This window comes from Narcine bancroftii, chromosome 3 (assembly GCF_036971445.1).
Source record: "Narcine bancroftii isolate sNarBan1 chromosome 3, sNarBan1.hap1, whole genome shotgun sequence".
Lineage (NCBI taxonomy): Eukaryota > Metazoa > Chordata > Chondrichthyes > Torpediniformes > Narcinidae > Narcine > Narcine bancroftii.
Genome location: NC_091471.1, coordinates 209472700 through 209488601, shown reverse-complemented (window position 1 = coordinate 209488601; position 15902 = coordinate 209472700). Strand labels below are relative to the sequence as shown.

Genomic DNA, 15902 nt, shown 5'->3' with positions numbered 1-15902 from the left:
ATTGCATTATTGTTCAAATCATTATTCTGAACACACTCATCACATGAATATTATTCACATAAATAATTTCGACACCATTTCTTTGATTTCCAGATGGTCTACTATCTCGTATATAGTGAAAGAGAATACACAAAGACCCTATGTAGTCTCCAAGGACAGATAAGTACACACAGCCTTCATTCATCCTTCTTGAAACAATGAAAGGGATATCTGACTAGTTTCTGTATATCCTCATTTTTAGTCTTATAAATTGAATCCATCCGTGCTTTATCTGCAAAAAATTAACAACCATGCCACATACATCCTTATCCAAAACAATGATGTATATGACAAACAACAAGTGCACAGCAGAGCATAATGAAAGAAAGTCCCATATAAACAAGTTACCAGTCACAGCATAACCAATCATCATTCAGGAAGAGATCCAGAGAATACATTACTTAATCCTCCTAACCCACACAAGTGGTTGCAGTGTTATTTAAGTGGAACTAAAAATAAAACAGGTTTATCTTGCAGACAGAACTTTATATGCAAGAGATTAGACCTGGTGCAGGATGAAACACTATCACTAAGTAACATACTAAAATAATAAATACAAAATAATGTTGAATTCATACCCATTGAAAATGTTCCTCTTGTGAATCACTTACTTCGCCATTACTGGTGACTGGAATTTCAGCTGCAGAATCTCTAGCAGGTGCTTCTGCCATTGCAGGCTTCTTTAAAAAAATAAATGGATGAAAATTTCTGTTACATTTAGACCATGTTGACATGAATTTTTATGTTCTTAAAGGTTCACTTGGCAAACACAGCTTTCAACAAAAATAGTTATTTACCACGGAGAATACAAAATCTGCAGGTCAGAAATGTGCCACGAATTGGTTTCCACAACTGTTCTAATCAACAGTATCCAACAATTAGTGTGCTCAAAGGTGTGATCATAATGAAACATACAATATCCTGAGGGGCTTGGAGTAGATGTTGAAACGTTTCCACTAGAGGAAGAATCTCAAACAAGAGCACATGATTGCAAAATTAGAGGTGGCAATTTAAACCTGGGTTCACAGAGCATGGTGAATCCAGAAGGTTGCTCAGTGGGAGTATTTAAAAAGAAAGATGATGCCTTTTTGAAAGATCGAGGAACTGAAGGCCATGGAAAAGTGGCACAGAAGAAGAAACGAGGCCTGCGATGGATGAGCCACAATCATATGTATGGTGGGAAGACTTGGCTCCTTCTGCTCCTATTTGCTTATGTTCAGATTTCAGGAACAGGTAACAGCAGAACTTGTACGAGGGGCCTCACAGGTGATAGCCAGGTACCAAAATGAATCAATTCTCACAACACACAAAATAGTTATGACACTTGTCAAACTGCAATTATTCTTCCTCCCCTTTTTAAACCACCAACCTTTTTTCTACCTTGCCCCACCATCATCTCCCTTCCTTTGCACATTTTCAATCAATGACTGTTTACTTTCAAAATTCAACTTCAAACTTGAATCCAAAGTTGATGGGGAAAAAGAAACTGCTTTTCATATTGTCCTGCCACACCCCTTAAACATTTTCTTTCTTCCCCATCTAAGTTCTCTTCATCACTTTTACTCTGCTTTAAGATTATTTGTAAAACTCTTGGGTTTTTTAATAATTTCTCCTAAAATAGTCTTTTTTTAAGCTCAACTTCCATTTTTGCCATATGTCTTTTGAACTCTGTAAAATCTGCCTTGACTATTTTGTAAATACACATTGTTATGGTTTTACAAGAGTTAGAAGTAGAATCAGTGCCATTACACATTTATTAGCATGAATAGTGCACCATTTCTTCCTTTCATTTTACTACAGATTCCAAAGTTGTTAAAACAAAATGTGTAGTCACAAATGTGAGCAGAGGAATGGAAAGGAATGCGAAAGCCATTATATGTCTATTCAAATCAGCTCAGTGTTCACTTTTTTGGAATTATACACAAATGTACCTTGAACTCTCAAATAATTAATTAGACTGACTGGCTTAATAATTAACACAACATAAACTTCTTTTCATTGTCTTGCTGAATGCGGCTGAATAGATCTTTAAAAGCAAAGAATGATGAAAAAAACCTTGTGCTTGAATTATTTCTTGGAATACTTAATTTATTTGAATAAATACTGTAACTGGATAATTGTAAATGCCGCTATAACACCATATAATGTATTTAGTCAAGTCCATTTAGTGGATATATTTCCACGCAACTTATACATAAAAATTAAAATTAATTTGAATAAACCCAAATAAGGCCAGTTTCATCAATAATTTATTTTGAATAAAAGATCTTGGGTTTACAACTACTCCTTTCCTCCACTGCATTTAATATCAATTACCTCACAAATCAATCAGATGCAGATGCTTTCAACTATGAATAGAGGTAAAGCAGAGAACAATTTTTTTTTAATCAAGACCATTGAGGATTAAAATAAGATCTTCTCATTTTAGTTTCAAATATTACAAGTATTATCGTAAGACCAATAAATGTTTGTTTCATTCAAAAAAACTGTTTGCAACTAAAATAAAATGAAAACAGTAATGCCAGAAAATTCCATGTCATGACACAAAAATAATTTAACACAAGAAAAAAAAAATCACATTGTGAGTGACTTTTATCAATTTTTTTTACCCGGGTAATCAGCTCCCCAATCAATCAAATCCATTATTTAATTGGGCTGGATCCCTCTAAGGGAAGGGGTGACATAGACATTCTAAGAATCAAACACTAAAGTGAAGAGGGAAGTCATAAGAGAATTTCAGAATCTTGATAACACTCAGAATATTAAGGGCATCAAACTCAGCATTTTACCCTTTGTGTATTCTCCTGGGCATCTAAATTTTAAATCATACGATTTGAGTATCTGAATTTCCTCCTTGAAATCCTCTGTCCCTCTTTTGCCTTCATTTATCAAATTTTAATTAATCTAATTTGTGTGTAGTAGTTTTAGCTGCTTTATGGCATGATGGAAACAAGTCGATGTGTTTGTCGATGTGCATTTTTGTGTTCGTGCTATTGAGAGACAAAAAGCCAGTGACAAAAAGCTAATGACAAAATCAGTCAAAAGGCTCAAATACTTGGACCACATCAGGTGAAAAGTTATTGGGTTGAAATAATAACTTTATTTAGCTCTCCACAGCTGCTACAAAATCTTGTGAGATGTTTCAATTAGTTACTATTTTTATTTGAAACTACAGTTCTTTCATGAAGCAGGTTTATACACCTCTGAGAAAGAATTGAAATATCATTTTGGATACATTACTGTACAAAATGAATTTTCTAACTGGTACTTACCTTCGTACTTTAGAAACCATCTGTTTATAGAAGAGGTTAGGAAATGGATGATTTTCCACCTATTTTTAGCAATATAAAGTTCAATTTCAACTTCACATCATACTGGAGATCATTTCCAGGTGAAGCTGAACCAGATGCCAAATTAAACTTGGCACGTGTGCTGATCAACCTCAGACACTCACCAAATTGCATTATTTGCTTAACATCATTTTTACCCATACCAACATACTTTGTAGAAGAAAACTCCAAATACTGTGAAACAAAGTAAATAGAATTAGTAGCACTTTGCAAACAATGCTGCAAATTGGTGCAATTTAAAAGGAGATTATGCTAGTTTGACTAAACACCTTCAGAAGAAATTGCAGTCCACTGAAATACCTTTCAAAATCTAAAGTTTGCTAAAAACTAACATGGAATGCTTTTTTGCAGCACTTAATTACTGTGACACTCATAATGGAAGCTTCAGTGGTGACACCACCAACAAAACTCCATCACTGAAGACAAACAACATTATGCCTATGACTGGTGACTTAACGTGTATCAGGGACTTTAGCATAAGAGGACAAGACATTCATATCAGAGATGAGGCTACTTTAAGGGATTTATCAGATACTACATTTCCCCTAAATCTTTCTGAAGTGCAAGGTGTCACAAGTTTTGGTTTTCCAAGGATGTTACATGGCAACCTGTGGAAAATTTTTCAGCCACTCTTGTGTCTGGACTACCCTCTACGTGGAGATTAAAGTAATTTTGACTCTCAGCTTCCACTCCACAGAATTTTTACAAGTAGCCACAGAAAATCTCTATTGTGATTTGCAGCTCACCACTCCAAGAAAGACAATTCACAGGTAAGGTTTTCATCAAGAAATTATTTATTTTGACTTCATGAAGAATGCAACATTGGTCAGTGGGATGTCTGCATTTCTCTCTTCACACAAATACCTATCTGTTCCCAAAATGGCTCCTCAAGATAACAGGAAAAGGTTTCTATACCCTCAATAAGGAGCTGCTTATGGATTGTCAGAAGAATTTCCACTTGTTGAATGTCAGGCTTTGAGGAATCATACAACCATTTCACCCTCAGGGAGCATGCACCACAAGTCAGGCCATGGTCATTCAGAAGGACAGGTTCTGAGAGTCAAAGTTTATCCTCTCATTCACTAGCTCTTCACAGCAGCACGCTCTCTAATATCAGCATCTGAGTGAGGATATGAGAGTCACGCAAAAACCAAAGTAGTGGAACCATCACTCACATCACAGCATGCAAGATGTCAAAATGCCCAACTCCATTTGGCTGTTATATGGCTGTTGGTTTGGACTCCTTCTCCTCCCATTGTTTCTCTCTCATCTTTAATCAAGATAGCTGCCTGATTTTTGCTTATGCCTTGAAGAAGGGTTTAGGCCTAAAACTTTGGTAACTGCTATGGATGCTGTGAGACTGGCCGAGTTCCTCCAGCATTTCTGTCTATTTTTACTACAGTCTCAGTGTCTGCAAACTTTTGTGCCTCACTCTAATTATTTTTATGGCTTTCTACAATAGCTCTAAATTTTACATGAACATTTAATTTGATGACTTCCTTTATTTCCTTTCTTATCCAAGGCAGGTTCTCACTATACTTGCTGTCTTTGTTTGTCATTGGAATATTCCTTTGTTTAGCACTGAAAAAATCGATTTGAAAGTCTTCCACTGTTCCTCAGCTATCCCATCATATAGCCTGTATTTTCAGTCTCCATTAGCCAACTCCTCCCTCATCTCATTGTACTCTCCCTGTTTAGGCATAATACACTGGTTTTAGATCATACTATAACATCCTCAAACATACTGAGATCACTCTTCCTGAAACAAGAAGATCACTAATTTTACCGTTTTCATTGGTCAGGACCAGATCTAAGATAGCATGTTTCCTTGTAGGTGTGTTAACATAGTGTTCAAGAAAGCTATCAGGGAGGGATGCATTCTATGAACTTCTCCTCAAGGATCAATTTGATTCACCCTATATCTGCAAGTTGAAGTCCCCATTACAACTGCTATTCTTTTTCTACCTGCATCAGATATTTCCTGGTTTATTGTTTGTGGCACAGCACTTATTATTTAGTGGCCTATAAACATTCCACACCCACAAATAATTTTTCCCTTTTTCCATCTAACCTTTACCCAGATGGTTTCAACTTCCTATTCCTTCAGATTTTTACATCACATCTCACTATTGCCCTGATCTCATCCTTCCTTCCTTTCCTGCCCAATCTTAAATTAACGGATTCCCTTGAATACATAATTCACAATCATTTCCACCAATTTTGAAATGGTCACAAAATCTTACCCTTTGTACTGATGAAAGAGGCAAATTAGATAGAAAATATACATTTTGTCAGAAGGGTCAAGAAACAGATAACATAATTATGAAAGTGATTAATAAACCACCAAATAAAAATTAACAATATCTAAAGCCTTTTTTAAAAAAAAAACAGCAAATAGTTAGGGTTTGAAATGCAGTGATATGATTATGAGAGAAAACAGTGAAGGTAAATTCAGTTGTTTCATTTAAAGGAAGTGGATGTCTTAAAATAAAGAATTTGCAAGATTATAGATAGTTGGCAGGGGTACTGGGTCAACAGATTCCTCTTACAAAGAGCTGGTGCAGACTTAGAATCAGAAATTTACAACATGGAAACACGCTTCAGCCTAACTTGTCTATGCTGACAAAGCTATCTTCCAAAGCTAATTCTATTTGCTGCACTGGCCCATATCCTTTTCCATTTTTTCTGTCCAACTGACTAAATGTCTTTTAAAGGTCTTTCAAACTGTATCCATCTCTACCATTTCTTCTGGTGGCTCCTTCTGCTTACGCACCATCCTTTTGTGAAAGAAGCTACCCCTCAGTTAAATCTTTCCCTTCTCAACTTAAAACTATGTCTCCCAGTTTAAGACTCCCCTACCCTCCAACTATTTATCTTATCTATGTCCCTCATAACTTTATGACCTTTGTAAGGGCACCCCTCAGTCTCCTATGTTCCAGGGAAAAATGTCCCCACCTATCCAGGCTCTCCTTGTAACTCATGCCCTCTAGTCCAGGTAACATGCTTATGAATCTTAACTGCACTCTTTCCTGCTTGATATCATCCTTCTTATAGCCAGATGACCAGAATGCACACAATACTCTAAGCGTGGTCTCACCCAATGTCTTATACAATTAGAGCACAATTTTCCATCTCCTGCAGTTAATGCCCTGATCAATTAAGGCAAATATGCCAATCTGAACAACCAGCTGAGTATGCAGGATCTTGTCAAAGGCTTTGCTAAACTCCACAAAGACGGTGTCCACTGCCCTGCCCTTATCAATTCCCTTGGTCACCTCTTCAAAAATAAAAATGACATTTGTGATACAGTACATGAAATTCCATGTACAAAGTCACGACAAGTGATCCGAATCAGTTGTTCTTTCTTTCCTGTCCTCGGAATCCCTCCCAGTAACTTCTCCACCACTGATCACTGGCCTGCAGTTCCATGGCTTATCCTTCATGCCTCTATTAAATAAAGGCACAGCATTAGCAATCCTTCAGCACCTCATCTATGGTTAAAAATTATACAAATAATTCATCTAGGGCCTCTAATTTTTTTTCTGTAACTTCCCATGATGTCTAGGTTACACATGATCAGACCCCAGGAGATAATCTACATTATCATCTCTTTTCCATAATTCTACAAGAACACCAGACATCTTATCACATATTTAAGAGAAGCATGCTTACTGCAGCCCTATAAATGTTTATTTGCCATTATACCACTGAAGGAGTTCCAATTTGGATAGTTTATCAGAATTAAATTGAGATGAATCAACCCAATTTAGTTTGGAGATTTTAGCAATGAAAATTTGTTCCCACATCAGTCAGGAATAAAATTCAGGACAGATGCTCCTCTACTTACGATAGCTCGACTTGTGCTTTTTCAAAGTTACGATGGTACGATAGCAATAAATGAAAATACCTGTACATAGTCACTCGGTACTGTCGTCTCACAATTTGCCGCATGGTGGTGCTGGTGTGATTGTCATGGATGATGATGGATACTTTTGACCGGCACCGTATTTTATGATTAAATTTTTTTTTTCCTCCCCAGTATGGAATAAAAGGTATTCAACATTTAATTATTACATTAGCTTTGTTTTAGATAAATTTGCCCAGCTGGAGGATAAGGTAAATGGTCTGATCATATTTATGTTACGCTAGCCTAAACTAAACAAAAATTCTTTCAGTATTCAATAAATTACATGAGATATTCAACACTATTATTAAATAGGCTTCATGCTAGATGATTTTTCCCACTGTAGGCTATGTTAAGTATTCTGAGCACATTTAAGGTAGGCTATGCAATGATGTTCAATACATGCTGTATTCTTTTTTGACATGATTTTTCCCACTTACAATGGCTTTATCAGAATGTAACCTCATTGTCGGTCCAAAACCATCTGTACTTATAAAACACTCAAAGGCGAGAAAAGGGTTGATACTCTTGAGCAACTTTTGTTTTTCAGAAAGAGGTCCATAAAAATAAATCCTGCAAACACTGGCATTGTGTGCAGACTGATTACTGCACGATACCACTGAAAATTACAGTAGTGCAAATTAATGCTTTTGTTAGCCGCATAACATCAGATGGAAACCATCTGATGCTCGTGTAAGTTTCACAAAACAAGGATTGTTACTCAACAACAAAAGTGTAGAACAGAATAAAATCTATGATTGCAGAGATCCACAATGTTGTCATTAAAACATTTATTTAATTTGAAAAATACTTTATTGGACTAGTGTGATTGTCTTTTAGAAAATAGGGTTAAGTGGGTCCCTCTGAAATACTCAATATATTGCTTCATCTAACTCAAAGGACATTAAAAGGCACTGAGTACAGTTGGTTTCAGTATTTCCCACAGGGCAAAACCCATGTAAAACAAAATGGTATTATACTCTAATACAAACAACAGAACACACATATCTCAGTAAACAAAGAAGCATTTGAAATACTGGCTTTTCATCTTGTCTCCATCATTCTTCAGAGTGGAATCTCCCTACTGAATGAAGGCAACTGAAAACTCAAGCTCGATAGTCAACAAAGTAGAATGCATGACAGAATCCATCATTGTGGAGGGCCATAAATCTGTAAAACTTGGATTATCTACACCCTTGGGATTGTGGTAATGCCAGACTGACACACTGTACAGACTTTTGGATGTTATACATGCAAATACCCCAAATCAGTTTTAATTATTTTTTTCAGATGCTATACAGCAGCTGAGTTCAAAGAGAGCATGGGAAGTAAAACCCAGAGAGTTCAAAGGGATTATGGGAAGTGAGAACTCAGTGGGAGTTTAAAAACAAAGTGGGAATCAGGGTTCATGTGTTTAAAAGGAGTGTGGTATCACCTCAATAATTTTTAGGTATTTTAATTGTTTATGGTCATGTACATCGATAAAGTTAAAAAAGTTCAGGCAAATCAATTCACACAGCAGATAGTGCAGTATTAATAAAAAAACAAAATTGCAGCCAATAATGCAGGAAATCAAATAGTGCAGAGCATACAGAAAACTACAATAAAAAGAGCAAGTGCATCATTTTTGCCAGTGAGATTTATTTGAGTATGTAATAGCAGCTGGAAAGAAACTATCCTAGAACCTGGAGAAACACATTTTACAGCATGTGTACCTTCTGGTAGTTGGAAAGGGAGTGGTGGCGAGGGGATAAGTGAGCAGATCTGGGTCTTTAATATGCAGTTGCTTTCCCGAGACAACTGAAGGCACACATCGAGTCAATGGAGGGGAGGGTGATTGACAGGGTGGGAAACTTCCCCCTGGTCTACTCCCTTTACATCTACGACTGTGTGGTTTGATATGACAATAACATCATCTACAAATCTGCCAAAAATACCACAGTAGTGGGTTGTAGAAAGGAAGGGGATGAGTCAGCATAGAGGATGGAGATTGAAAACTTGACTGCATGATGCACCAACAACAACCTTGCACTGAAACTAATGAGCTAGTCGTTGACTTCAGGAATGGAATGCCAGAGGTACACAATCCAGTGATCATTGGGAGAATCAGAGGTGGAGAGGGTGAGCAAATTTAAGTTCTTGGGAGTTACTATCTCGGAGGATATTTCCTGTACACCAATGGCATCGTTTAAAAAGAAAAAGCACATCTGTGCCTCTACTTGTCAGGAGTTTGTGGAGATTTGGTATGACACCAGAAACCCTGGCAAATATTTTTATTGAGTTCAATAATCCCATATATATGTTGCATTAATATAACAGAAAGAAAATATCATAATATATCCATATTATATAACTGGTAAAAAGGGGCTCATTAACAATTTTCAATTTTTGTTAATTATTGATTAATATTGTTAAAATTAAAATTGAAAATCATTTAAATTACAAGCATTCTGTTCATAACTTGGTAAAATATCAAATAATGTTATAGTCTACGACAATCCTATATAAACCTTAATTAATAATTTTATTTTTTTTTATAAGAAAAAAAACTAAACTAATACTAATCTAACCCCTCCATCTAACCAAGGTTACTTATAAAAGCAAACAAGATGGAAAGAAATAAAAATGGATTAGATCACTACCTCCAGAAGCCAGTGAATTGCCGGAGCAGTCAATTCACCTAGAACTGCCAACCATGATAATAATCTATGAATGAACCCCATATCTTTTCAAACTGGAACATTTTATCTTTGATATTACCTAATTTATTCCAAACTTAAATATGCCATATTACAACATGTAGCCACTGGCTACAAGTGGAAGTTCATCTTTCCACTTCATTAAAACACCTTGTCGGCTATCAGCATACTAAAAGCTAAAACCTTCTCGAGATACAGACAAAGATATAGTCAGATCGTGAATGAAGCCAAACAAGGAAATTAAAGGTCATGGATTTATTTTAGTCTTAAAAATCATTGATAAAAGATAGAAAAATGTTCTCCCAGAATCTTCCTAATTTGGGAAATTTCCAAAACAAGGCTTCTAAAATTTTACACCTTTCACACAATGCATTAAAACATTTCACACATCTGCATTAAAACAAGCTAATTTAATTTTGGACATGTGAATTCTGTGTACTACTTTAAATTGTAATAAACAAGGACTAGCTCAAAACGACAAATCATTAATAAAACTAAGAGACAGTTCTCATCTAAGAAGATTATATTAAGATTCTGTTCCCAGTCATTTTTAATTTTAACCATTGAGATTAGTCTTAAATCCAGTAAATTATTGTAACTACATGATACTAACCCACTGTGAACAAACTACAAATCAAAAAATATATCAAGAATATTCAGGTCTGCAATTTGTGGAAAATCTTGTAGCTTAGATTGGGCAAAGTGTCGAACTTACAAGTATCTAAAAAATGTCTAACGGAAAACTTAAAATTTAACTGGCAATTGTTCAAAAGAAGCAAAATTTTTACGAATAAATCAATCTTTGTAACTTTTAATACCCGATCTATACCATTCCTCAAAGCCTGCATCTATAACAGAAGGTGGAAAGAAGTGGTTATCTATAATGGGACTCACCAGGAAAAAACTATTACAATCAAAAAAATGTCCTAAATTGAACCCATATTCTTAGCCTATTCCTCATTATCTGATTATGAGTCAGTTTAGAAAATGATAGAGGTAGAACGGAACGTAAAAGTCTTAACAAAGATGTTTTCGTAGAAAAATTCAGTTCTATTTCTATCCATTTAGGGCAGCTAACGGGGGGGGGGGGGGGGGGCGGTTGGTGCATGGCCACACGAAAGACCTAGGCAGACATGTTTTGATTTGAGCTCTCCAGGAAGAGTGCTAAATAGAGAGTTAAAATTTGAAAATCAAGATTTTCTTCATCAAAAATGGATAAAGCTAGCACAAAGAAGCTAAGGCAACAGAGAACAAAGACTGAAGAAGCTCCTCTTCAACCAGGAACTTCAGGTGAAAGTCCAAAAGGCAGCCATGCAAAAATGGTGACGGGACCAGCAGAACCAGGTAAAACAGGGAGTCGGGTCAAGAGTTGTGCATTATTCCAGAAAGAATGAAGAATCTGAGTAACCGATTCAGAAATATTGAAATGGTGATAAGAGATATGTCAGAAAAAAATGACCGAAATAAGAGATTGTTGAAGACCTGATGGAGAAAATGAGTCGAGCAGAAGTTGAATTGACGTAAATACATGAAAAACTTGAGGCTTTGGGGGAAGAAAAAACCCAAAGTGTGCGATTAGATAACCAAGTACTGCTGGAGAAAATTGATCATATGGATCATTTTAGTCAACAAAATAGTATTCAAATTATGGAGGGGAGATCTAGTGAAATTTTCAAAAATGGATCCCACAGATGTTGGGAGACGATAAATTTGAAGAAAAAAATGAACATCGAGAGAGCTCACGGAACACTTGGACCCAGAAGAACCAGTGACCGGAGACCAAGACCATTTCTGGTGAGGCTTTTAAGCGACTGAGAACGGGAGATAATTCTTGAAGTAACATATGGTTACTCTAAACAGAATAATGGCCTGAGGTTGTTCATGGAAAGTTTATTTTTGAGACTTTAGCCTGATCTTAATTTTAAAAAAAGAATTTGAACATGTGGAAAGACAATTAAGTGCTTGAAATATTCAATGATATACCCCACAACTTTGAGGGTCGAAGAAGAAGGGAACTGGTGATTTTTTAAGACCAAGAAAGAGGTGGAAGATTTTCTGCGAAGTTTGTAAAAAATAAGTTAAGGTTGCTGAAGGAGAAGATTGTGAAAAATATTTATAATGGAACTAAGAAAAAGTTATATATTTTTTTTCTGAATGATCTTATATTTATTGTTTAAAAGTAAAAGTATAGAAGTTTTCATGGAGAACTCAGTAAAAGGGAAAAATAAATCTGGGAAAAGTAGTATCAAGGTGGAGACTCTGGTTTAAGGGGGAGAATGGTGCCTGGGAAGGAATAACAAAAACAAGATGGCACTAAAGGGAGGAGTTCTTCTTCCTCAAGATTCCACGGACTTTTCTTGCAGGCTTTCGGGGCTCTATGTATATATCACCATTGGGGCAGGGTCATTGTATGTTTTTCTTAAAGGTAAAGGATCACTTTACTATTTAAAGAGTCAAAGAGATTTTATGGTAAAAAAAAATTTGTTTAAAGAAGAATATGGATAGAACATTGAAATTTATTAGTTTTAATGTTAATGGAATTAATGGAACAGTGAAGAGAAAGTGGGTCTTGGCATCTCTAAAAAAGGCAGATATAGTCTTTTTACAAGAAACACATTCTCACCAAATTGGAACATACAAAATTAAAGGGGGTGGGTGAGGCAAGTAATATTATCTTAATTTGAATCAAATGCAAGAGGTGGAGCGATTTTAATTATTAAAAATAAAAATAATAATAGAAGAGACATTAATGGATCAAGCTGGAAGATTTGTCATAGCACATTGCAGAATCATGGATGCTTATCAATATTTATGCCCCAAACTATGACAATGAAGTCTTTATGAAGGATATCTTTTTAAAAACCGCAGGAAGAAGACAAAATATATTGATTGGAAATTTCATTTAGATCCAATATTGGATTGATATTTGGAGGTGGCTCAACCCCTTGGAAAGAGAGTATTCATCTTATTCAAGGATACATGACTCACATTTAAGGATTGACCTATTTTTGAATGTCTGCTCAGTTACACAGTAGAGTGGTAAAAACAGAGTATTTGGCAAGACTCGCCATTAACGTTAACTATTACGATAATGGAAAAGCAAGTATATATAGATGGTGTCTTAATGCTACATTACTAAAGAAGGATTTTTGTGTATTTATTAAGAGACAGATAGAAATGTTTTAGTGAAAACAATCTTCCTTCTACTGACAAAAGTTCTTTTAAATATGGGATATACTCAAAGCTTACTAGAGACAAATTATTGTTTAAACTAAAATCATGAGAGAATATGTGAGAGAATTATCAGGTTTAGAGACGGATATAACAACATTAGAAAAATATCAGGAACATGAAAAATATAGAATATTAGAGAATAAAAAGTTACAATACAACACATTACAAACATATAGAATGAAAAAAATGTTATTAAAAACTAAAAAATATTATGAGTTAGGAGAACGGGCACACAAAGTATTTTCTTCGCAGGTAAAAACAGAGGAGTCATCCAGAATGATAAATTCAAAAGAAACAGAAACTGATACTATAACATACAAGCAATAATAAATAAATAATGTTTAGACAATACTATATGAAACTATACAAAGCAGAATTAGTAAGAGATGAAAATGAAATTTTTAACAAATGTGAACATCTTAAATTAGAAGAGAGAGAAAAAGATGATTTACAAGGAAAGAAATAAAGAAAGCTTTAGGTACTTTACAAGCTCATAAGTCCCTGGGGGAAGAGGGGTTTCCTCCTGAGTTCTATAGACAATTTAAAGATTTGTTGATGCCTCTTTTGATGAATGGAGACCCAGAAACTTTTTCAACTGCCATAATTACAGAGCTACCTACCGAAGAATGATAGAGACTCATTAAAAATCTCATCATAAAGACCAATATCAGTTCTGAATGTCGACTATAAAATTATAGCAAAGGCAATAGCTAATAGAGTGGGTGAGTATTTACTAAAATTAATACATACAGATCAGGTGGGATTTAAAGGAAGACACTCTTCAAATAGTCCAGGTAGATTACAAATGGCAAACTCAAGGTTGAATCCAAACATATTTATTTAGATGCAGAAAAGACATTCAATCGACTAGAATAGTCTTTCTTATACAAAACGTTAGGAAAATTTGGTGTAGGGAGAAAATTCATAAATTGAATAAAAACTCTATCATAAACTACAAGCTAAAATTGTATCTAAGAACCAAATATCATCTATTTTTCCCTCGAGTAGATCAAGTAGACATGGGTGTCTACTCGTACCTCTGGCAGAGACTACAAGAAGAAGTCCAGATATTAAGGGCTTCAAAGTTGGACAGGAAGAACATAAAAATTAGTTATTTGCTGATGATGTGCTATTATATATGTCTGATCCAGATGAATCACTGATAGGAATACAAACAATATTAGAAAAATAAATAAAAATATCAGAATATAAAATAAATATGGATAAAAGTGAAATAATGCCATTGCAGAATTTTATGAAAGATATCAAAAAAGCATTTAAATGGAAGAAAGATGGAATTAAATATTTAGGAACAATGACAGATAATTTACATTACTTATACAAGCTTAATTATATCCCTCAACTATAAAAAAAATAGAAAAAGATTTACAGAAATGGAAAGATCTGCCAAGTTCATTAATAGGAAGGGTAAATTGTACAAAAATGAAGATAATGCCGAAGACTACAGCATTTCTTTCAATCATTGCCAATTGTACTGACATTCTTTCCAATTCATTCATTTATCTTGTGCCAGATTTTAAATCAGATATTTCAGTATGGGGCTATCCACTTTTTTGCTATTAATTTGCTACTATCTTTTTTTAAGGTGTTGAATGGTAATATAAGGAAATTCATTTGAAATGGGAAAGTACCCAGAATAGCCTTGAAAAAATTGACATAGGACTACAGCTTGGGGAGGCTAAGATTGCCTGATTTTAAGAAATATTATCTAGCAGTTCAATCGAGGTTCCTTGCATCCTGGATGCAAATGGGATGGCACACAATAGGGAAGAGGACAGCAAAGGATTTCATATACAAATGGGATGCCAAATTAATAGCAAAAAGGATAGCCCCATACTGAAACAGCTGATTAAAATCTGGTACGAGATCAATGAATATTTTGGAAAGAAAGTGGAAATATTGCCTAAAGCACCACTAATTCAAAATGAATTGATGGCCATGAACAAGGGCAATAAAATTTGGAGATTTGGCATTGGAAGGGGATCCAACATATTGAGGACTGCTATGAAGGGAGACAGCTTATGGCTTTCGAGCAGCTAATGGGCAAATACGATTTGTCTTATGGGACCTTTCACTGTTTCCTCCAATTAAGATCATTCCTAAGGGACAAGTGACCTCACCTACACCTAGTGAGGTTGAAGAATTGCTTCAACTGGGGAAACTCACCCAAATTTCTAAGAATGTACTCGGTACTCTAAGGTGAAAGCCCCAAATAGGGGCTACACAGGTTAAGAGAGCGACGGGAGTCACAATTGACGAGATTTATGGTCAGATTGGTGTAAAGATAGTGCGACAACAGTCATCAATTCTAGATACAGACTGGTCCAATAGAACTTTCTGAACCAGCTCTACCTTACAGCACAAAAAAATCCACAAAGCAAAACCAGAGGCGCCAGAAATGTGTTTCAGGTGTGGAGTGGAGCAGGGAACATTTGTTCGTGCAACCTGGTCCTGCGCAAAGGTAGACCCATTTTGGCAGGATTTGGCCAACATACTAATGAAGATAACCTTCCCGCCAGACCCAATGTTGTATCTGCTAGGGAACCTTATGGACACAAGCTACAAATTAACTAAATTCAATTCATATTTATCTCTTTGGTCATAGCAAAAAATATGCACAGCGGTGACCTGGAATTCTGACTCCCCTTTTCATAT

General features: G+C 35.4%; 1 protein-coding gene across 12 annotated transcripts in view; it reads right to left on the bottom strand.

Moving 5' to 3' along the window:
• arfip1 (ADP-ribosylation factor interacting protein 1 (arfaptin 1)) overlaps nt 1-15902 on the bottom strand; it is a 453640-nt gene that overhangs the window by 108003 nt on the left and 329735 nt on the right. For 6 of the 12 annotated variants that reach the window (XM_069926465.1, XM_069926466.1, XM_069926470.1 and 3 more), the window contains one exon: nt 618-719. The exons of 1 other annotated variant lie outside the window; for it this stretch is intronic. In XM_069926465.1, coding sequence (XP_069782566.1) covers nt 618-719 — 102 coding nt within the window. The remainder of the gene's footprint in view (nt 1-617; nt 720-15902) is intronic. 5 more of the 12 variants (XM_069926473.1, XM_069926467.1, XM_069926472.1 and 2 more) reach the window with 1 other exon arrangement.